Source organism: Panthera onca, chromosome D2 (genome assembly GCF_046562875.1).
Source record: "Panthera onca isolate mPanOnc1 chromosome D2, mPanOnc1 haplotype 2, whole genome shotgun sequence".
Lineage (NCBI taxonomy): Eukaryota > Metazoa > Chordata > Mammalia > Carnivora > Felidae > Panthera > Panthera onca.
This window is the reverse complement of record NC_138349.1, coordinates 7,774,042-7,797,876: the sequence shown is the minus strand read 5'-3', so window position 1 is coordinate 7,797,876 and position 23,835 is coordinate 7,774,042. Positions and strand designations below refer to the sequence as shown.

At 50.4% G+C, this 23,835-nt stretch overlaps 1 protein-coding gene across 5 annotated transcripts in view; it reads left to right on the top strand.

Annotated features, from left to right (window-relative positions):
• LHPP (phospholysine phosphohistidine inorganic pyrophosphate phosphatase) overlaps positions 1 to 23,835 on the top strand; it is a 117,628-nt gene that overhangs the window by 29,068 nt on the left and 64,725 nt on the right. For 3 of the 5 annotated variants that reach the window (XM_060641249.3, XM_060641250.3, XM_060641248.3), the window contains exon 6: positions 16,955 to 17,046. The exons of the other annotated variants lie outside the window; for them this stretch is intronic. In XM_060641249.3, the coding sequence (XP_060497232.2) occupies positions 16,955 to 17,046 (92 nt within the window). The remainder of the gene's footprint in view (positions 1 to 16,954; positions 17,047 to 23,835) is intronic. 5 annotated transcript variants of the gene reach the window in all.

Below are 23,835 nucleotides of genomic sequence, written 5' to 3'. Positions count from 1 at the left end.
TTGGGCAGCCTGTGGGGTTTGGCTGGGCAGCCAGGTAGGTGGGCCCTTCCACCCATCAGAGCTGATTGTCCTGGGGAAAGACCGCAGAGGAGGCCCACAGAATGCTTTCAGCCTGTGGAATGCGTTTCAGCGTAAGAGTAAGAAATGCCTGTGGCTGTGTCCCAGTGACTTTTGCTTCTTCTCCGGACGAATGAGAACTGAAGTGTATTAATGTGTCAGTGTTTTAAACATAGTTCGTTGAGGGGCGCCGGGGTGGCTCTCAGTTGGTTAAGCGTCCGACTCTCCATCTCTGCTCAGGTCACGATCTCACGAAGAGCCCCGAATCGGGCTCTGTGCTGTCAGCTTGGGGATCCCCTCTCCCTCTTTCCTTCTTCCCTTTCTGCCCCTCCCCTGTGCGTGCACATTCACGTGCTCTCTCTCAAAAAATAAATAAACTGAAAAAAATAGTTCATTGGAAGGCCAACATACAGCAAGAGTCAAACAACATGTAAGCACTAAATCGTGCGTCTTGCTACCTTTACATTATGACTGTTTTTGGCACAGATGGCCTTCCCAACATCTTAAAAAGAAAAAAGCACGATTTTTTAAAAGAATTTGATGCCTCCAGTGCCTCCCACTTCCCAGGTAGTGTGGAGTTGGTCCCCAACAGCAGGTGGTTTTCCGAGAGCATCGCTGAAAAGACCATGGGCACATGTCTGCAGCGGGCCCCGGGCTGTCTGTTTTGGACGTTGGCACTGAGGACAGCATCAGCATCTGCAGTGAGGCTGTGCCCCCAGGACCACTGTGATGCTTGCTGATTGATTGTTGGACCCGAATTTCCCACATGTGTTCTGGTCTAGAGCACCGGTCTCTCAAGATGCATGGGGACAGTCCCAGAAGTCTGGACCCTCTGGCCCTCCCCCAGTCTCCCCAACATCTGTGAATCTCAGAAGGCAGGGTCTCTGAGGTTGCCAGGAAAAACCCAGAAAATGCCTTGTGAGGTTGGTAAGAGAGGAGAGAGAGAGGCTTGTGTTTTGAATGAACAAAGACCACAGGAGTAATGACCCTGGGTTTTCACGACTTTGTTTCATAGGGTAGAATTTCTTTTTTTATTGTGGCAAATTTCAGACATACATGAAAGCAGAATGATACAGTGACTCCCCCCACACAGCCATCACTCAGATTTAACAAAAGATTTTTGCCGACTTCCCTTGTTGTATCTTTTTTGCCTTTTTTCAACTTGTTTTCTTTTTTCTTTTTTGCTGTTGTATTCTAAATCCCAGATTTGTTGTCATGTGTATCCTTTCATATTTTAGTAATGCCTTCCAAAAAAAAGATAGTTATTTTTCACATAACTACAACACGTTAAAACACCTAACAATGGCCAACAAACACACAAAGAGATGCTCTGTGCTATCAGTCAGGGAAATGCAGATCAAAACTACAGTGAGATCCCACCTCACACCCACTTGGATGGCCATCCATAATCATTTTAAAAACAAAACACAAGGGAAGATGGCCAGCGTTGGCGAGGATGTGGACACATTGGAGCCCTCGTGTGGGAATGCTGGCCGGAATGTGAAATGGGGCAGCCCCTCTGGAAAACAGCTCCTGGAGAAGGTAAACAGAAGCATCCTATAACCCAGCAATTCCACTCCTATGTACGCATCCAAAAGGATTGAAAACAGGTGTCCAAACAAAAAGTTCTACATGAATATTCATAGCAGCACTATTCAACATCGCCAAAAGGCGGAAACAATGCAAATGTTCATCGACACATGAACGGATAAACAGAATGCGGTCTATTCACACCATGGAATATTTCAGCTATAAAAAGAATGAAATACTGATCAATGCCACGATGTGGATGAACCTGGAAAACACGGGAAGCGAAGGAAGCTAGGCACAAAAGGCCGTATTTTACATGTTACGTAGCATTTGTATGACACGTCCCAAATAGGAAAATCTGTACAGACGTAAAATAGATTAGTGATTGCCGGGGGAGTGGGGGGTGGGGAGGGGCTGTTGATGGGGACAGTCTCCTGTTGGGGTGATACAAATGTCTGGAAGCAGACAGGGGTGATGGTCATATAATGTGACTATGCTTTATGCCACTGATTTGTATACTTTAAATGGTTACATTAGTACATTTTATGTGTTTTTTTATCACAGTGGAAAAAACCCCAACCTACAAAATCAACAGTGATTCCTTAGTATTTCCCAGTAATCCATATTCAAGTCTCCCTGCCTGGCTCAGAAATGTTCTTTGACGTTGATATGTTTGAATCAAATCCAAACGGGGTCCACATCTCCTGTGCGGTTGTTTTGTCTCTGAAATCCCTCTTTTTAACTTTTTTTCCTTATTATTTTTTTTAAAGTTTATTGATTTTGAGAGCGAGTGTGAGCAGGGGAGTGGCAGAAAGAGAGTGAGAATCTCAAGCAGGCTCTACACTGTTAGTGCAGAGCCCGGGGCTCAAACCCACAAAGCTGTGAGATCATGACCTGAGCTGAAATCGAGAGTCAGACACCCAACTGAGCCCCCCAGGAGCCCCTCTTTTTAACTTTTTGTCATGGAACATTCCAAGTATCTGTGCAAGTAGGGAGAGTAGCATCATGAGCTCCTCGTTTCCCATCACCAAGCCTCACTAATTATCAACTAATAACCACTTTAAAAACTTATGTGTAACTGTTCATTCTGAAGTAATTTCACACTTACAGAAGTCGCAAAATTAGCACAGAGAATTTCCATCTGCCCTGAAGCCAGCTTCCCCAAATGCTAACATCTTGCATAACAATCGTGGGAGAATTATAAGATCAGATGTCATCATGGGCCAGCACATCCGCATCTTTATATGGGACACGTTGCATTTAGCAGTCCCTTCCCCTGTGTCCTGCCTCCTGGGCCAGTCCCTCAGCCTTTCTGGTCTCTAAGGACCGTGGCATTTTTGAATAGTACTGGCTGGTTATTTTGTAGAATATCCCTCAACATCAGGTTTTTTCCTGATGTTTCCTTGTGACTTCATTTAATTTTTGGCTATGCACTTTGGGCAGGAATCTCACAGAAACAGTGCTGTGCCCTCTTGGCGTGCTGCACGGGGACAGGTGCATGATGGCACTTTGCCCCTTATTGGTGAGGTTCACTTTGATCAGTGTCGGAGGTGATAGGTGCCAGGGTTCTCTACTGTGAAGTTACTCCTTGTCCCATTAACTAGTAAGTATCCTGTGGGAAAGCATGTTGTCTGTGTAAGTATCCTTTCCCGTTTTTCTTTTCCCATCTCAATGTTTGCATCCATTGATCAATCATTCTTTTTAATTAATTAATTAATTGTTTGATTGATTTGAGAGAGAGAGAGAGAGTGAGTAGGGGAGAGGGCAGAGGGAGAGAGAGAATCTCGAGCAGGCTCCATACTCAGTGCAGAGCCAGATGTGGGGCTCGATCCCATGGCCCCGGGGAAAATGACCTGAGCCAAAGTCAAGAGTCAGATGCTCAAGCGACCAAGCCACCCCGGCGCCCCTCCAGTGATAATTTTTACCTGAAGCAGTTCTTACTGTGGTGTTTGCCGAATGGTCATTTTGTATTTCTGTCATTCCTTCTGTATTTGTTAGTTGGAATTTACTGTAAGAAAGAGCTTTCCTTTTTTTGTCCCCATTTGCTTGTTCATTCCAATATGGACTCAGGGCTATTTGTTTTATTCTCTAAGTTACAATTCATTCCCGTTGTTATTTATTTTGTTGTCAGATTGTCCCGTATTTGGCCATTAGGACCCCTTTCAAGATTAATACCCTCTTGTTTAATCTATACTCTACCCATTCTTCTCCCCTAGATTATTTTGATAAATTTTTTTTTAACATTTATTCATTTTTGAGAGACAGAAAGAGACAGAGCACGAGCTGAGGAGGGGCAGAGAGAGAGGGAGACAGAATCGGAAGCAGGCTCCAGGCTCTGAGCTGTCAGCACAGAGCCTGATGTGGGGCTCGAACCCACGAACCACAAGACCATGACCTGAGCCGAAGTCGGAGGCTTAACCAACTGAGCCACCCAGGTGCCCCTCTCCTAGATTATTTTGAAATGTTTATGAATTTATTTTGAGAAAGAGAGTGTGCACGTGTGTGTGTGCAAGTAGGGGAGGGGCAGAGAGAGAGGGAGAGACAGAGGATCCCAAGCAGGCTCCTGGCTGTCAGTTCAGAGCCAACCACGGGGCTCGATTTCATGAACCATGAGATCACGACCTGAGCCAAAATCGAGTCAAATGCTTAACTGACTGAGCCAACCGGGCGCCCTTGCCCTAGATTATTTTGAATCATATCCCAGAAATCTTGTTACTTTATGTATGAATATTTCGGTGCCCCTAAAAGATAGGAATTTGTTTCAAAATCATAGATAATGCCATTATCACGTCTAAAGAATACCAACAATAATTCTTTAATATTATTAAATGTCCAATCATTGTTCACGTTCCCTTGTTGGTCTTATAATTGTTTCATGTTGCTTGCAATTTGTTTGAATCAGACTCAGATGAGGCTCTTGCATTGTGATTGGTCCGTGAGATTCTCAAGCGGTGTTTTTATCTACTGATTCCCAACTCCACCCCACCCCCATCTCCCTCTTGTTTTTTCCTTGCAACATTATGAAGCAGAAACTGGGCAGTTTGTCCTGTGGAATTTCCCACAGTCTGGATTTCGTTGATTACACCTCGGAAGTATTCCTTCACATGCTCGTCTGTCCTCTGTTCTCTGGAGATTGATAGTTAGATCTAGAAGCTCGCTCAGAGTCTGGTTCAGTTTTTTCATGATTACTTTATAGGCGGTGATGTGTCCTCCATCAGTAGGCACAGAGTGTCCCCTTTTCTCCTTTTGTGTTGTTAGCTGCTATTCGTGATTGGTGTTGACTCCTTTAATTCATCAAAGGCAGCAGAATGGTGATATTTGAATTCTGTCATTCCTTCTTCGTTTTTCCCTCTGGATTATTTCTATATAGGAAAGCTGCTCACCAACTGTTTGTTACCCTGGGGCGCAGTTCATATAGGGAACTCCAGATAAATGCCTGGTTTTTTTTTTTTTTTTCATTGTTTATTAGTTTTCAGAATAATGAGTTGATTCTCTAGCATCTTCCCAAGGTAACAAAGGATTTTTTTAGGGGCACCCAGGTGGCTCAGTCAGTTAAGCGTCTGACTTCAGGTCATGATCTCATGACCCATGAGTTCGAGCCCCAGGGACAGGCACAGAGAGAGAGAGAGAGAGAGAGAGAGAGAGAGAGAGAGAGAATCCCAAGCAGACAACACACTCGGCACAGAGCTTGATGTGGGGCTTGATCTCACAACTGTGAGATCACAACCGGAGCAGATATCTAGAGTCTGATGCTTAACCAGCTGAGCCACCCGGCGGGGGAGGAGGAGCAGAGAGGGACGGAGAGAGAGAATCCCAAGCAGGCTCCTTGCTGAGCTGCACTTGAGCTCATACTCCTGAACTGAGATCATGACCTGAGCCGAAGCTGATGGAGCCACCCAGGCACCCCTCAACATTTACGTTTTTTTTGTAGTTATGTAAAATATTTGCTTGATTTCAAAATCAAATCCCTAAAATAAGATACAGTTAAGGGAGTGGAGCTTCTGTCCTTTTCTTTCTCTTCCTACTCCTGTCTCGTTGGTAGCCCTTTTTATAAATGTTATGGCTTACCTTTTTTTCTGTTTCCTTTTGTTAACATTTATTCATTTTTTGAGAGAGAGAGTTAGAGCACAAGTAGGGGAGGGGCAGAGAGAGAGGGAGACACAGAATCCTTAGCAGGCTCCAGGGTCTGAGCTGTCGGCACAGAGCCTGACACGGGGCTCGAACTCACAAACCGCGAGATCATGACCTGAGCCGAGGTCGGACGCTTAACCGACTGAACCACCCAGGCGCCCCACCTTTCCATTTCTTAAATGTAAACAACTGTGTATATATTTATATCCTACTCATTGGATACGTTTAAGAGGGAATAAATTCTGAAGATGATTTGTTACAGGGCGGAAGAAAGGCTCCCATAACTTGGATTTAAAAGCCGGTATTTAGAATTATATGAGCAGTGTGATCATAGTCGTCTCAGAACCTCCTCCAAACAGACAACACAACAAAAGCTGCCCCTGTCTAGAAAGTAAGGCCGGGGGCACTGGACGTCACATTATCGCTGGATGTATTTGGAGAGTTCGACCTGGGATGATTTCCCCCCTCCTCTTTTTGCTTTTTGGCATTTTTCAGTTATTTTCCCCGCTGGTACCTTTTCCATTCTGAATGAGAAACTGTCCTCTCCAAACCCCAAAGAGCAGCCGAGGCCCGTATGGGCGTCCCGTTAATCTGGGCATCTCATGTGGCGGGTGCTGGGGCTGTGGGCGTTGTGTTTTAGATTCCTGGTGAGTCTTTGTGTGTGATGAGGTCAAGGTCCCTCGGCTGTCCAGTCGATGGCGAGCATCGGATACCCTGGGCAGCTAAGGAATTGTTTTCTCTGGTGGCTCTGAGCACATGTGGCAAAGCTGAATCTTATTTACTTCTCATATTATCATTCTCCCTTCCACCCTCAAATGTCATTTCTGTCTCTCCCCTTGACAGTTGAGTGGCAACTTCTGTGTGCTGTTAAACCCTCACCCCACCGTTTTTCTAAAACGTTCATTAACGTTACTCGAGCCTCAGGATGTGTAGACCTTTTAAGGCAGTGTTTCAAAATAAGGCCATTTCAAATGAACTGTGTCTTATGCACAAGGTAATAATTCTCTGATCCTGCCTCTTTATTTTTAATGAAAAATGCCTGTGAGGAGCAGTCTTGCTGTGGAAGTGCCAGGGCTGTGGCAAACCTTAAATTTTTCAAGCCGCTTTAATCAATAAAGTTATCAGCAGTCATTTCCCTTGATAACTGCTCCTTCCAGGCCAGGGCCTGCTGCCTCTGCTGAGTCCTCAGCCTGCGCTCAGAATGGACATAACCACCCAAATGCAATTTCCATTCTAACCTTTCCTCGATAGCCTAGAAATAACAGATTGCTGGTATTACTCTAATAGATTGGAAATTCAAACCTCTTAGAGGTAAGCAGGCCCTTTCCAGGATTCAGTAATAAGGCAAAGAATAACATACCTTAAAGGTTGCTTCTAGAAATACCTAATTTCTCATGGCTTAAGGCTTCGAAATCAGTGGGTGGTTTTACAGCTTCATACTACAGCCCGAATGATGTGAAGGTTTTGGCAGTTTTCCATACACGTAGAAATTCCGTCCTTTGCAAATCATGCAGGTTTCATGGAAATTGGGACTGTTGAAACCAGAGTGCTTAGTTAGCACGGGAGTCGGTACACAGCAGCCAAGAAGCTGGGGGTTGGGGGGCGCCCATCTCACTGATGGGGAGCCCAAGGCTTGGAGAGGAAGGACCTCGAATACGTGAACCGTCACAAACCTATTTATTTCGTGGAGTCCTTGCTCCAGTCCTCGTCATAGGCATTTGCACCTCCATACTGAGGTCAAGGCAGGATTCCCCACCTCGGCACTCTTGACATTTGGGAGCCAGATCATTCTTTGTGGTGGGGAGCCACCCTGTGCATTACCGGATGCTTAGGACCCCCTTCCCCCAGTTGTGAAACCACAGCTGTCTCCAGATGTTGCCAAATATCCCCCCAGGGGCAAGGTTGCCCCCCAAGTGAGAACCACAGCATTAGGGAATAGTCACAGAAACCCTAGTGCCGAACCCAAGATTAATCTGCTGATGAGGCCTGTGGCCAGGACCCCATCCCCTCCAGGCCTTTGCTGTGCCCTAGGCCTCCAGGGGGGCGTCAGCCACATAGCAGGATTTTTTGGTTTGGTGATTGGACTTTTTAAAGGCACATGAAGTAGGACAGTATCACTTTCTAGTTTCAAAAATACTAAATATTGTTGACTGAATACCAACCATAGAAAATAAAGTTAGACAGGATCTTAGGGGGTGAGGGTAAATGCCCTAGGGATGGTCTGTCGAACATGTGGGCAAGGGTTGTAGGTTTCTCCCAAGAGGGCCGGGCATAAAACGCGGACTAGGCTCTGTCATTCTGCTGTCATTCTGCTCACTGGTTCTCAGATCGTTCATTCTAGCTACGCGGCTACGGGGACAGGCTGTGGGTGGGGAGACCTGTGGGTGGGGAGGGAGTGTCCAAGCGGGGCCACTCATTTCTCTCATGGCCTCGTCCCCCTCGGGAATTTCCACGGAAGGCCCATCCCCAGACCCCTCCGCCAGCTCAGGCCCGCCACCCGCGAGTCTTGGGTGTCAGTTCAGGGAGACCTTGCAGGGACCATGTGAGCCCAGAGCACCAGGAGAGAGCGGACCAGCTCCTGCAACCCGGATTTGAACGTGAAGCTCTGTCTCCAGACAGGGACAGGCCTGACACCACAGCCCCGGGTTTGAGACTGTCTGGAGTTTCGGGAAATTGTGGCTCTGAGGTTGTCGTAGGCATGTATCCCAGTCACAAGGGGTCTGTAAAACCTTTACTTACTTATTAACGATATTTATTTGTTTTTGAGAGAAAGAGAGCAAGGGTGTATGTGAGCGTGAGCGGGGGAGGGGGAGGGGCAGCGAGAGGGGGTGCAGCGCATCCAGAACCTTCTCTGGGCTGTCACCACAGAGCCCCCCACTCAGGGCTCAAACTCACAAACTACAAGATCACCACCTGAGCCGCAATCGGATGCTCAACCAACTGAGCCAACCAGGCGCCCCAAGAGCCTTTTTAAAAATAAGATTTTCTTCTCCTCAAAGCACAAGAATTTCATCGTGTGAAGTACGTGATGTTTGTTAAAGGCAACAGGGAAAATTCAGAAAGTACAAGGAAAAACACCGTTCCTCATCCCACGAACCAGAATAACAGATCCCGCGTAACCCTTCCAATATTTTAGTTTCTAGATATACATTTTTTTAGAAAACTTATTTTTATTTTGAGAGAGAGAGAGAGAGAGAGAGAGCACGCAAGAGGGGGAGAGGGGCAGAGAGTGAGGACAGGGAATCCCAGACAGGCTCTGCTCTGTCAACACGGAACCCCCCATCGTGGGGCTCGAGCTCACCAACCATGAGATCGTGACCTGAGCTGAAGTCAAGATTCAGACGCTTAACCGACTGAGGCACCCAGGCGCCCCATCTGTAGATACATTTTTAACACACAGTTTGAATGATCTTCTTTTTTTCCAATATTAAGTATTAAATACAATATTGTATTGGGAGCAGTTTCCTTTGTGCCTTTTTAGACACTTTCACAAAATAACGTCTGTGGCTCTGTGGTGTTCTTCCATATGGGCTATACCATAATGTTCTTTGTATCCCCTGTTGTCGGATGTTAGATGACTCCCAATTTTCCTATCGTACCAAACCCTATGAATACCCTTGTATGTGTGCCCTTTTGTACAAATCTAATTATTTGTGGAGAAATCTTACCTAGAGGGTAGTTGTTGGGCCATGATGCACATTGCTTCTTTTTTTCTTTTTTTTTAATGTTTTATTTATTTTTGAGAGGAAGTGGGGGAGGGGCGGGGAGAGAGAGAGAGACAGAGAGAGACAGAGGATCCAGAATGGGCTCTGCACTGACAGCAGAGAGCCCGATGCGGGGCTCGAACTCACGAACCGGGAGATCGTGACCTGAGCCGAAGTCGGACGCTTAACCGACTGAGCCACCCAGGTGCCCCGAACATTGCTTATTTCTGTTTCAGAAAGGTGGTATCCGTTTACCTTCCTTACCAGTTGTATCCCCCCCATCCTTACCACACTGTTTTTACTTTTTTATGACATAGCGGTCTTTGAGTTGTGCTGTGCTTTGGAATTGGGCCTCACGAATGTGTCGGACTGTGGGGGGATTCCTTAGCCGTGGGCCATCTCCGGGTCTCTGAGGGGGCCCGGGTGCCTCCAGACCTGCAGGCTGAAGACCCGGGACGCATGGAGTGCTAGATGTCCTCTTGAGGCATCTCCCTGGAGGGGTGTGTGCCCCTCGGGGCTGAGATCCGGACTGAGCCCCCGGCTCCTTCACCGCCAGCCCTGCTGTGCTGCCCTGGGAGAGGGAGGAGAGCTCCTGGGCAGAGTCCTGGGGCCACCAGAAAGTGTATGACAGGTGGGCTTGCTCCCAAACACGGTCACCTGTCAGCGCGGGTTCTTCCCCTGGCAGACGGTAAGGAGGTGCTGGCAGCAAAGATTGAAGAAACGTGAACGAAGCTGCTTGAAAGCTCAGACCGGAAGACCTGCCTGCGGGGCTCAGTGCTCCCTCCGGCTCTCCGGGTCTCCGTGTTCCCTGGGAGTCCAGCCTCGCCGGGTGCCTCTGCCCTGCCTTCACCGTATCGCAGTCAGAAAGGAAGTGCATCCCGGGCCTGACAGGTAGGGGTTTTTTATTTCCCCCGACGGCGCACCTCTTGACCTCTATCTTCTTGCCAATGATTTTTTAAATCCTAAATGATTTGGCAATAATTGCCCCTCGTCGCATGATCATTGCCCTTCACCGATAGTAAATCTGTGAAATCCCCGGAGGCCCCAGTGCATTTTGGTTTGCGGAGCCCACAAGCTGGCCCGGACAGGCATCACTGCTCCGGGCAGCTGCACGCCCCGCAGCGTCCCCGGCACCCCTGCGCTCCCCCAGCCTCACACGCGGCTTCGGGGCGCCGCCCGGATCTGGCATCGGCTCGTCGTGACCGAGTACAGCGGCCGCTTCTCCAGAGTTCTTCCTCCAAGGGCCCAGATCTCTGCTTCCGCCTTTGTGGGTCACAGCAGCAAATGGCCTTGCCCAGGAAGCCCCGGGAGGCTGTGTTCCGAGGGCGAAGACTTTCTACTGCCTTGGGGGAACGTGTGCACAAAATCTTCTTTTCCCCAGAAGCGTGGAAGGCATCAGGCTTGACACGGATTCGTTGGAAGACCTGTTTCATTTCCAAGTTACTTCTAGCAAGATGGCCCCCGGAGCCTCCGGTAGCAATGGACAGGGCCCTAGGTTGGAAGGTTAGGAACGTTCAGAGGCCTCGAAAGGGCAGAAAGCAGAATCTCATCCTGGGGCTCGTGGCTGGTCCGGCGCCCTCCTCCCGGAGGAGCCGTGTGGTGGCCCCGGTGACCCTGGCTTGCAGGACCACCCGTGTGTGAGCCCTGCTGCTCTTGTCAGGAGGCACACGTAGCCCCCTGGCTGTTTCTTGTATTTGGATTTGGGGGCCTGGGTGGCTCAGTCAGTTGTGTCCAGCTTCCACTCAGGTCATAATCTCGTGGTTCATGGGTTCGAGCCCCACGTCGGGCTCTCTGTGACAGCACAGAGCCCGGAGCCTGCTTCAGATCCTGTGTCTCCCTCTCTCTCTGCCTCTCCCCCCTCTCAAAAATAAGTAAACACTAAGAAAAAAAAAAACCCATTTGTATTTGGCAGTGCTCTCCCAAGCCAACAGTCATTCTAGAAGAAATTTCCAATTTTTACCGTACCTGGGTACTTGGCACTGGCACTATTACTCACTTAATTTTTCTTTAAATCGATGGAATTAAAAAAAAATTTTTTTAATGTTTATTCATTTTTTGATAGAGACAGAACATGAGTGGGGGAGGGGCAGAGAGAGAGGGAGACAGAATCCAAAGCAGGTTCCAGGCTCTGAACTGACAGCACAGAGCCCGATGCGGGGGTCAAACTCATGGACCATGAGATCATGACCTGAGCTGAAGTCGGATGCTTAACCGATTGAGCCACCCAGGCACCCCTTAAATCGATTCATTTTTAAAAACTTAAATAAATGTATTTTAAAAGGAACTTTGGGGGCATCTTGGTGGATCGGTTGGTTGAGCGACCAACTCTTGGTGTTGGCTCAGGTCATGATCTTGAGGTTCATGAGTTCAAGCCCTGCACTGGGCTTTCCACGCTGACAGTTCTGAGCCTGCTTGGGATTCTCTCTCTCTCTCCTCTCTCTGCCCCTCCCCTGCTCACACTCTCTCTCACTTTCTCAAAATAAATAAACTTTAAAAAAATAATAAATAAATAAAAGGACCTTTGATCACTCCTTTAAATGGAAAACCAGAATCCCTTACTTACCATAGAGATTACTCTAAAAATAAATGCAAAACAGTTACATTAAAATGCGTGTCCGGGGGCGCCTGGGTGGCGCAGTCGGTTAAGCGTCCGACTTCAGCCAGGTCACGATCTCGCGGTCCGTGAGTTCGAGCCCCGCGTCAGGCTCTGGGCTGATGGCTCGGAGCCTGGAGCCTGTTTCCGATTCTGTGTCTCCCTCTCTCTCTGCCCCTCCCCCGTTCATGCTCTGTCTCTCTCTGTCCCAAAAATAAATAAAAAATGTTGAAAAAAAAAATTAAAAAAAAAAAAAAAAATGCGTGTCCGTGTTGTACCTAAAATCAAACAGCGTGTCACCCGTGTGCAAAACTGACTTTGGAAAACGTGGGATTGGAGATAAGATCAGAGGCCATTGGTGAAGCGTATGAAGTTTGGAATATTCGCTGGAAGAAATGCAGTTTTTTTCAAGTTCCTCATGCATGTGGCAGGCGGCTGTGGCCACTAGCCGTTGGCAAAGGTCTCAGTGCTGGTGGTCATTGTCCATGTCCGAGCTTCTACCTGGGGCCTCCCTGATGAAGGCCCCTTCAGCCTCTGCTTGAATATGATTGAGTGGTACCTCCGAGGCAGCCTGTGTTGGTTGTTAGAAGAGCCTCGTGTTTACCTGGAACTACCTCTCTGACCCCCAGAGTGGCACCAGCTCAGTCTTTGGCCTTTTCCACAAACTCTTCGTGATTTCTTCAGTTATTTGAATGCCTGTTCAGATGTTTCCAAGGACAGTCGCTTCGGGCTTATTAGCCTGTGCTTTGTGGAATGCATTGTATGGCCCTGCCCTGGGGAAGGGCGGCAGATGGGTTGTTAGCACACATATGGGGTCCCCTGCTGGGAGTGCCCCTACCTCCTAACCTGGCCGGCCCCTCTTGCCCTTCAGGTTGAAGCTCAAAACCTCACGTCCTCCAGGAAGCCTTCCCCAACCACTACCCCTCACAGCCTCCTGCACGTTATCACATTCTTGGCTGTGTATTTATGAAATTGTCTGATGAACGTCTGTCTTCTGTATTCAACCAGGAGCTCCATGAAGGCAGGGACTGTGTCTCTTTGATCCCCTGTGTCACCACTGCCTGCCCCCCACAGGGGCTTAATACAAAAGTGCTGGGTCACTGGAGGCAAGAGTGCCATCATAGAGACTGGACTATCTCCAACAGGGCTAGATCAGGAATTTCCCCAACAAAACATTTCCTAGTGTGTTTTTCCTTTTAAACATATGCAGATAACTTATGTGCAGGCACTGTCCTCGATGCGTAATTGATACGGTTTCATTTAAATGCCACACCACTTAGACCCCTTTCACAGATTGAAGCGGAGCCTTGCCCAAGACCACAGAACTAGTAGCTAACAGAGCTGGAGTTTGAGCCTGGTTCCTCTGGCCCCATCTGAAACCTGAGCTCAGTCTGTCCATTCTGCTGGTCACACAAGGCCTGCCTCTGCTTCCACTGCCCTATATCCCCCACTCTGAGATGGGAGACATGTTCCTTGCGGACTCCTGTCCTTACAGGCAGAGTCCAAATTCATTTCCCCAGTGTGAATGCCTCACAGTCATCGTTTGGATTGTCCTTGATTTTGGCTGGTGTATCTATTCACTGATTAGCCACCCACACCTGGCATCTGAATTCCAGAGGGGAGACTTGTGGAGTGACTGTCAGTTTCAAAGCTTCCACCCTGTCGGCATCAGGACACCCGTCTTGTCACGTGGAGTCCGGTTTCTCAGACCCATCTGGCCTCCAACCACGTAAAATCCCAACTGGACTTGAGAACAGATCTGGAGCGTGTTTGATGTCTAAGGCGTCCGATTTTTCTTCCACTAGCAGAATCTTGTCCTGAGAATATTTTGAAGCTTTTAATCAGAGTTTTGTGGTAGTTAAGTGAGGGAAGCTGTTCTTTTTTTCTTTAAAAGTACATATGTGGGGCGCCTGGGTGACTCGGTCGGTTAAGCGTCCGACTTCGGCTCAGGTCATGATCTCATGGTCTGTGAGTTCGAGCCCCGTGTCGGGCTCTGTGCTGACAGCTCAGAGCCTGGAGCCTGTTTCAGATTCTGTGTCTCCCTCTCTCTCTGCCCCTCCCCTGTTCATGCTCTGTCTCTCTCTGTCTCAAAAATAAACGTTAAAAAAAAAAAAGTACATATGTAAGAAGGTATGAATCAACGTAAACAATAATGTTCGTAATACATGTGGATATCGCAAAAGGAGACCCACTAATGACTAAAGTTCAGGCAGCACTGAAGTAGACTCTACTTTGGTGACCAGTGAGGAGACCTATTGGCTGTACCTCCTAAGTGTCTCCTGACGTCGGCAGCCATGCCTTAAATTAGGACACTGATCCAGTCAAGTTTTTGGATATCAGCTAAGTGCCAGCATCAACCCATAGCCCTGCCTGCAGGAGCTCACACGTTTCTAGAAAAGAACGATGAGTGAACCAGTACAGTGCAGTAGGGGACGTGCCAGGAGGTAACCAGAGGGTTTTGGGGGGGCCTCATATCCCAGCTGGGTTCAAAGGTGGTGGTCTTGAAAGCCTGTTAGGAGTTGGCTGGTAGAAGAAGGGATCAACATATGCCATGGATCACTCTTTCTCTGTCCCTTTGTGCAGATCCATATTTCCACTTAGTACCATTTTCCTTTTGCCTAAGAGACTTCCTATTACATTTCTTTTGTGTGGATCTGTTGGTGATGATGCCTTTAAGCTTAAGATATCTGAAAATGCCTTTATTTTGCCTTTGTTTTTGAAGGATACTTTTGCTGGGTGTAGAATTCTAGGTTGGCATTTCCCTCTCTCAGTACTTTAAAGATGGCGCCCCACCGTCTTCTCACCTGCATTGTTTCCAGTGGAAAATCTCATGTCTTATCTTTGTTTCTTACTGTGTAACAGTACTTTTTTCTTGCTCCAGCAGCTTTTAAGATTTTTGCTTTGTCCCTGACTTTGAGTAGTTTGATTATGTTGTGCCTTAATGTAATTTTCCTCATGTTTCTTGTGTTTGGTGTTGATTGGGGTCTTGGATCTGTGGATTTATCAGTTTTATTGTGTTTAGAAAATTTTTAGCCACTAGGAAGTCACATTTTATTTCTGTCACCTCCTCTCATCCTCCAGTTACATGTGTATCAGGCCCTTTGAAGTCATGTCCTAGCTTGATGATATTCTGTTCATTTTTGTTAAGTTACTTTTTTCTCTTGGTTTCATTTTGGATGGTTTCTATTGCTGTATCTTCAAGTTCATTAATCTTTTCTTCTGTGTTGTGTAATCCTTTATTAATTTCATTCGGCAGATTTTCCATTCCAGACATAATGTATTTCAGGTGCTACCAGTATAAATAAAATGTAAGCATTATTTAGTACCGCACACTTGCGATTAGTTGTAAATGTCAGTAAATTGCGCTGTTATTAGTAATTAAAAATAAAAGCAGTTCTCTGTCGGAAAAAACAATCTGTTGTAGTTTCCATCTCTAGAGGTTCAATTTGGATCTTTTCTTTTATCTTCCATGTCCCTACTTGACATCTGGAACATATGTAAGATAGTTGCAGTAACTAATTTAATGTCTTTGTCTGCTAATTCCCACATCTGTGTGAGTTCTGGGTCAGTTTAGATGGATTGAGTTTTCTGTTCATTATGTGTGATGTTTGCCTTCGTTGCATGTCTGATCGCTTTTTTAAATTAGTTGCCAGACGTTGCAAATTCTACTTTTCGGAGGGGGAGGGTTCTGGATATTTTCGTATGCACTTTGTTCTGGGATGCACTTAAATGACTTGGAAACAGTTTGATCCTTCCAGGTCTTGCTTTAGAGACTTGGGAGGCAGTGCCAGGGCAGGGTTTGGTCTAAGACTAATTACTCCCCACTACGAAGGCAAGATGCTCCTGAGAACACTACCCAGTGCCCTGTGAATGATGAGATTTTCCAGTCTGGCTGGTGGGAACAGGCACTATTCCCAACCCTGTGTGAGGTCCGGGCACTGTTTTCTTTCATTTTGCAGTGTGATTCTTTCCCTGGCCTCGGGTGGTTTCCTCACTCACGTGTGCTGATCAGCAGTCTGCAGAATGCTGCCTCATTCAGAGGGACCCTCTGTGGATCTGTGCCCTTCTACTCTGGGTAGTCCCCTCCTCTCTGATACTCCATCCTGGGAACTTCAGTTGCCTTGGTCTCCCAGCCCTTAGCTCTTTCCCTCCATTCGGGGAGTCTGCCAGGCTCTGTGTGGTTCTCCCTCCCTGCACCCACAGTCTGGAAACTGAATATACTCGTGGGGTTCACCTCCTATGTTTCCTGTGTCATTGCCCTTCATTGCTTGATGTCCAGTGGCTTGAAAACTGTTGTTTCACATAATTTGTCTGGTTTTCATGTTGTGTCGGGTGGGAGAGTATATCCCAGAGGCTGCTTTTTGAAATGATCACCGGGCTGCAAGCGTTACCTTTGTGTGTGTGTGTGTGTGTGTGTGTGCGCGCGCGCGCGTGTGTGTGTGTATTTTTGTTTGCATATTATTTTGGTTTTATAGGTAGTACCCTCGTTATTGAAAGCAAAAAGTCCTAAACTGTGAGCTACAAAGATTTGCCAGAAATTTAGTTAATTTTCACAGGGCTAGTGGTTGGCACCTGGTTACGGAGTTTTTAGCTGCAGGTAAAGTTCAGCCTGTGTTCAAGTAGAGGCGAATCTGTGTCAGCCTCCCCACGTGGCCTTGTGACACCGTTATCACTTTGACACTTGAGGACTGATTTCAGATTGCCCACGTATGCGCTGTTCAGAGCCACTCGGCTCTTGGGGGGTGGGAGACTGGGCAGCAGGAGATATATTCAAGGTGGGTTGACTTTTAATCAATACGATGACAATATTGCCTTGCCTAATTTGTATGGTAGTAGTTTTAAACATCAAATCAAGCAGTTGATTATGTCAAAATAGCTGAAGGAGCACAGGAATAAACTCTCCTGACATCACTTCTGAGCTCATTTCCCTGCCTGGCAGGCCATCATGATTGGAGACGATATCGTGGGTGACGTCGGTGGTGCCCAGCGGTGCGGGATGAGAGCCCTGCAGGTGCGGACGGGCAAGTTCAGGTGAGTGTCCCTGCACATGGTCAAGTTCATCTGCCTGCCTGCCTCCATGGATTCCTGGGGTGTCCCAGTTTTCGTTTCGTTTTCTTTCCAAAAAGAACAGGATGTGGTTATCTGCTGACCTTTATATAACTGTCCTCTAAGGAGGGGCCTAGCTGACCTTTTCATAGGTCAGGTAAAGTATCAAAAGATACAGGGGCCAAGTTTCACAGCTGGGATTTGAATAGGGTTTAGTGTAGAGACAAGAGAACAAAGGCTCCAGCTGCCCCCGGCCACAGAAGGGCAGGCCCAATTTGGGCAAAGTAGTCAGTGGGGGGGGGTGGGGGGGCGGTTTACAGATTGTGGGCCCTCGGCCCTCCCTGATCACCCTCCGTCTCCTTTTGCTCTGTCTTCTCAGTTCGTGGGAGACAGAGAAGCTAGAGATGGCACATCCTTGGTCAGGGACACCTTGGAACCGGCCCGCTGTGTCCAGAGAAGCCGTGTTTCTTTCCCGGGTCAAAAGTCAGCCTAGTCTTGGTCAGGTTGCCGATGGGCACCTCTCAGGGGTCAGGTGCTTGTGGGCACGTGGAGGTGCCCTGTGGTGTCCGGGTTTGGCTTGTGGGGCCGTTGAGGGTGTCTTAGACATTAGAGCATTGTCTTGACTTGTTCTAGATGGTTTTGATGGTGGCCATGAAGAGAAAGTACAGTTTTGTGGATGCTGCAGAGACTTGGTTAAAACACGGTTACCCAGGGGTACTTGGATTGGGGTGGGGGGTTGCATCTGTCCTGAGCGATCTGTTTTCACAGGGTCCAGGAAATGGATTAGAAGGACCTGTTCACTGTGAGGCCCCTCTCCCGTGTGCGAGAGCCAAGAGACCTGTGGGTTTGGGGCCCAAGTGGATGCAAGGGGAGTGAGGAACGCTTGCCCCGCCAGCCACCTCCTGGACCCTCCTGGGGCACTAGAGACTCTCTTAAAGCCCCTTGGCACACCTGAGATCTAGGCCCTCTTTCTTCCCCAGGCCCTCAAAGGAAGGCACCCCAAAATTTTGTATCTTTTTATTTGTTTGTTGTAAGGACGTAAATCAGCTTTTGTCATCATACAGGGCAGAGTGAGAAGACCACTGTCACAGGTAAGGCAGCAAATGAGCCATCTGAGAAGGAGGCCACAGGGCAGAACAGGAGGCTGGGCTCTGTGTGCGGGAGGGCAGGTGGGAGGCCTCTCGGCCCTGGCCGCTCTCCAGAGCCACGCTGTTGAGGACGGTGGTCATGTGTTGCCGGTGGCTGCCGAGTACTTGAACTGTGGCTGGTCAAAATCGAGATGTGCTGGACGCACAAGACAGATTTCCAAGACTGAATGGTAGAGAAAGAATGTGAAAAAGCTCGTGAGTAATTTTTTGTACCGATTACATGCTCCAGTGCTAATATTTTATGTTAATTTCACCTGCCTGTTTTAATTTTTGCCAATGTAGCTGCTAGAAAGTTCTTGCTTGCCTCCCCCGGCTCACATCAGGGCTCAGCGCATTTCTGTTGGGCACGGGGGCCCCTGCACCTCCCCCTGTTCCCTGCAGATGGCACTCGTGACACACAGACCCCAGCGAAGAGCCAGAGAAAACCTTGTGCTCCGCGGGCCCCGTGGGGCTGGAAAGCCAGAGGCCTCCATGGCGCCCTGCCTGGGGACTGCTTCGCGGTGTTCTCTGTGGTTCTCCCATGTGGTCGGCTTCCCCCAAGAATGCAGCTGGGTTTTCCTGGGCTGACCTTCATCTAACTGGTGTTACTGCCTGTTTCACCTGGCCATAGCTTGTTCATCCTCCCTGGTGTGAACACACCTCTCTCTTCCCCTCCCCCGGAGGGCACACTTGGGTGGGTCCTGGTTTAAGCTTTCTTTGAAGTACTTCCAGGAACGTCTGATCCATGTTTCGTGGGCACGTGGGCATGAGTCCTTGTAGCGTCGATCCGCTAAAGCTGGAATTGCCGCGTCGTGGGGAATACGCAGGGTCAGCTTTACCAGACAATGCCACACTTCCAAATCGGTTGTGCGGGTTTGTGCTCCCCCCGCAGTGGGCAGGGCCCCACTTGCCTCCAGCCTCTTCACCACTTGGCTGTCTTGCATCGGGAGGCCCGTGTTCTCCCCAGTTTATGCGCCTAGAGCCCTCAGGGGCAGCGTCGACACCCTCAGGGGCAGTGATGCCACCCAGAGACTGGGGAGGGACCCAGAGGGGCCTCGGGAGAGAAGGCACAGGAGAGGCAGAGGTGGGTACATGTGGTGGCATCAGTGGCTTCGAGGGTGGGATAGGCAGGGGCAGACACGCCCATCTGGGCCCTGCCCTCTGGCTTTGCCTGAGTTTGGCTCCCTCCACACCTGCTTGGTGTACCTGCTCTTTGATTGGCTGGTGGTCGGGGGACAGCAGTGGAAGTAGTAACCCTTTCTGGTACCTGACCGTCATTATCCTTCTTGGTCCCTGACCAAGCCTGCTTCATGTCCAGGGCAAGAGGGAAAGGTTTTCAAACCGTGGACAGCTTGGCTAGGCCCTGCGGGCACTGGAAGGGGGTCCCAGGTGAGGCCGGGAGGTGGCCACAGAGTGAGGCCCTGAGGCCTGGGGGCGGCCCAGAAGTTAGCCTCCCAGCCCCTGGAGCTAGCTTCCTAGGAACCTGTGGTGCCTGGGACAGCCCCCTATCTGCCTACTGACAGACACAGAGATTTAGTGGCCCCGCTTCCCATTTGTAGAAGTGGAAACTGAGGCCCAGACATGGCAGGGGTGTCGGTACACATATTTTCACCTGTGGAAGAGTGGCCACCCAAGGATGGGATCCCAGCCTCCCCGGCACAGAGAGGGTGCCCGGGCCGTTTTCTCTGGCCTTTTGGACTGTAGACCCCGGAATGGGGTGGGGGGTTAGAGTGTGTCCCTGGCAGAGGGGCCTGAGCCAGCCCTGACTGGAGGAGGGGCATCGGAAGGTCTGGAGGCTCCCCTAGCTGAAGGGCCAAGCCAGCCCCATGGTGTCGTGTGAGGCCAGTGCCCCGGGTCACCCAAGAAGGTCATTGTCAGCCTTGGAGACACATTAGTCCCTGAGGAGAACGCCGGGAGAAGTGCAGCCTGGCCTTCTCTGCGTTCTCCTCCGGTTTTCTCCTCTGCCCTTTCCTCCTGTTCTCACCCCCTGCCCATCGCGTCTGCCCTGGGCCTCACCGCCGTCTGCCCTGGGCCTCACCGCCTCCTTCCCGGTCTGCTAGGGCCCGCTTTCACTTTCCCTTCCTCGCACACTGCTTCCTGCTGCGGCCGCTAGAGGGCGCTGTGCTGCCGGTACCGGGAGGGGCCGCGTGCACACCCACTCACACGTGACGCGCCGTGTCCCCTACACTCACACCCGTAACACACTCACGGCTGGGTCCCGCACCCTCACATGTGCATACCCAGGTCCCACACACACAAATACGCACCCAGCCCTCCCCGCCCCCCTCACACCCAGGCCCCCTTGAGCATCACACATGGATGGGCGTGCTGGCACACCCACATGCACTCGCACCCAGCCCACATGCCGGCCACACCTGCCTGCATGCCCCATTTTCTCTTGCAGCAGCCGGTGTCTGTGCTGCGACTGGGGCAGCAGGCCTGGGGGTCCTCGAGCCGCTCCAGCCCCTTCTGCCCCATCCCACCCCTAAGCCTTCGTTCGTGCTGTGCCCTACCACCTGTCCTACCATATCCTTCCTCAGTTGCCTGAATCCTGCCTTCAAGGCCTTCCCTAGTGAAGGAACTCCCAGGTCTTCCCACACGGAAGGGCCCTTAGGGGACCCCTGGCTTCATATGAGGATGAGCTGAGAGTCCCAGAGGGACTGTCTCCAGGGCAGGGGTCACCCCATGGCAGGCTGGAGCCCGGGCTGGACCTCACCCCAGGGCCCTGTCTGTCGTGCCCCGGACATACCTCACCTCCAGGAGAATCATCTGCCACTGCCGGGGCTTCCCACGGCCTCCTTGTTTCCAAACCTTTTCTGAGATTTCCAGAATAGAAACAATTCCACGTACTGGTCTCCCAGGGCTGGACCTGGGAGGTTTCACCGGTAGATCCGTGATGTTCTTTGTAGAGAGGAGCGTCTGGTCCGGGGGCAGGCAGCTGTGTGGTCCTGTTTCTAGACTGCTTCGCTGGCCCTTGCCTCAGCTCTCGGGACGTTGACACCTTTGAGGATCACGGGGCGCCCACTTCATCTGATGTTTCCCCGCGATACGACCTGCGCTGTGCCCTTTGGGCCAGAATATCCCAGAAGTGGTGCTGCGTGCTTCTGGGCGCATCCTGTCGGGAGGCCTCCAGCAGTATCGGTGGTGTTGACGTTGACCGATTAAGACGGGGACCGCCGTAAATTTATGCAAAGGTATGGGCTTTTCTCCCCCTTTGTGAGGTATGACGATTTGCGGGGTGACTGGAGGATGTACAATCCCAGTCCTCACCCTGCTTCTATCCGTTGTCTCTAAGGTCTATTACTGCTCCTTGAATTAACTATTTCTGTGACGGTTGCTAAGTAATTGCATTTTTCGTTCTTACGCTTGATGTCGGCATTCTACCGTAAAGAAGAATGTTTTCCCCTCCCCGTTTATTTATACCCGTGCGGACTTGCGGAATTCTGTTCAGTTCAGTGGGTTATCATCTGTTCCTCCTGTCATTTATTCCGGTGCTCACGTGGTCCCCGACGTGGCTAGCGGCAGCTGAGTCCTTTGGACACATCCCCACCGTTCTCTGAGCCCTTCCTTACTTTTCTGGCACAAAGAGATGTTTCAGGTTCATAATATTCTGTCTTTGCGTCAGCCCTGGAGCCGCCCATTTCTCAAGGAGCCCTGGTTCCTTTTAGTGGAGAGTGATATTTAGAATGGAACCCTAGGGCACGAGGCGGTCTTCCCATGCCTGGGGGGAGGGGGGGTCGCTGTTCTGAGACCCTCTGAGCGGACAGAAGTAGGACACACGCACTTGCAACTCACACGTCCACCCATCAGCACCTGTGAATCTGTACTACCAGAAACAGCACACTCACACCAGTACCTCTGATTCTAGTCCGACACCACAGGGCTCATCCCAGCCTTACGCTTTTGCACATTTGTGCCTTCCTTCTACAGGGAGAAGCCTGCTTTACGTTATTCTCTCTCCATTTACGTATTTGCTCAGTCCCCCTGAATGTCGCCAACCTGACCTTGCCCGGCTGCTGAGTACCTGCTCCTCGCCCGCCCGCTGCCCCAGGGCCCCCTCCCCTGGGTCCCTGGTCCCCTTCCCATGCCCAGGCACCACGGGCTACACTCCCACAAGGAAGGGGGGGAAGACCCCAGACTTCCGCTGCCTCGTCCGCCTCCCTGCCGTCTCCCGCCCTGCTTGGTACGTGAAGGGATGAGTCTTTGCCAGTTTTGTTTTCCCCACGATGCCTTGCACGTGTTGGGCGCTCTGCATTTGTGAAACTGAGCAGCAACCGTCTTCCGTTGGCAGGGGCCTTTCGGCTTCCCAGCCGTTTTCACGTTTGGGGCCCCCTTCCGAGCCTCAGGGTAGGCGGAGAAAAGTCTGCTGTTTTCTGGGGAAGAAGTCGACTCATCTAAGGTCACCCCAGCCAGTAAGGCCATTCCAGGGCATTCGTCTGTCACAGTTGTCCCTATGCCTGGATGAAAGCCTAGCCCTGTCGTGTACGTGTTCGTGTGGGAGAAGGGACCATTTGTCCTTGGCTTCCGGGCACTCACCTGGGCTGCTGCTTGGAAGGGTGAGTGTGGAAGACAATAGACAGAGGGGAGCCCCAGGCTCATGTCCTGGCTCTGCCACTTACCAGCTGGAAGAAACGCCGAGCCTCAGTTTTCTCATCTGTAAAAATGAGGGTTTAGGGGGAAGTACTCCCTTTGGTACAAAGGAGGAGCCCAATAAATACCCAACTGTGGGGGGGATAGGTCAGCGATATGACACGTGTGCACAGCACAGCCAGGCCCGACCCTCCAGAACTCTGGGGCCTTCCTGAGGGCAGGCCCAGCCAGGCCCCCACCTCTGGGTGGAATCACAGTCACGGCACCGCTTTGAAAATTCGCCCCTAGAGACCATGTCCTCTGATTTCCAAGACATTCTCGCAGACCGGCTCTTGGCCTCCCCATGTGTGGGGGGACGGCAGTGCTCATGGATGGCGGGGCGGGAAGAGTCCGGGTACGGCCATGCTTATTCCTCTTCCTGCTTGTAGCCTTGTGGCAGCCCGCCAGCATGGCCCGGCACAAGCCTCCCTCGGGGGAGAGATGCTCGATTGGAAAAGCTGGCTTTTCTTTAAAAAGCACGAGTGCAGTAGGCTCTACCCCAGCGTACTGGGGCACCTGCTCTCTGCCGCCCTCACCGCCGTGCTAGGAGACGTGGCCCACGTCGGCTGCCTGCTGCTGCCACCGGGAGCACATCTGAGAGGCAGCTCAGCTTTGCAAGCACCTGCTGTGTGTTCAGCAGTGTCGAGGAGGAGGAGTTCCCAGCCCGGTGCCGGGCACAGAGTGTTTGTCCAGAGGGGCTGGGAGGAGGGGTGCTCAAAGAGGACTCTGTGAGATGCAGAACGCAGGGGGTGAGGGATGTAGGGTGAGGGTGGCCGCCCAGGGGATCACCCGGTCGGCAGGGACCGTGTTTGCCCTGCGTCATGTCCCACCCCGAGCGGGCACAGGGCTGGCCGCTCTGCAGGCTCTGAATGACAGACAGAGTTTGGGGGTGGGGGCTGAGGATGTAAGGGGACCCGGGATGGGAGCCTGGAGATGGCGGGCTGGCCAGAGCAGAGCCCTTCTGCCGCTGCAAGAAACCCTTAAAGGCCCCAACGCGTGACTGAGGTGGGCAGGCTGC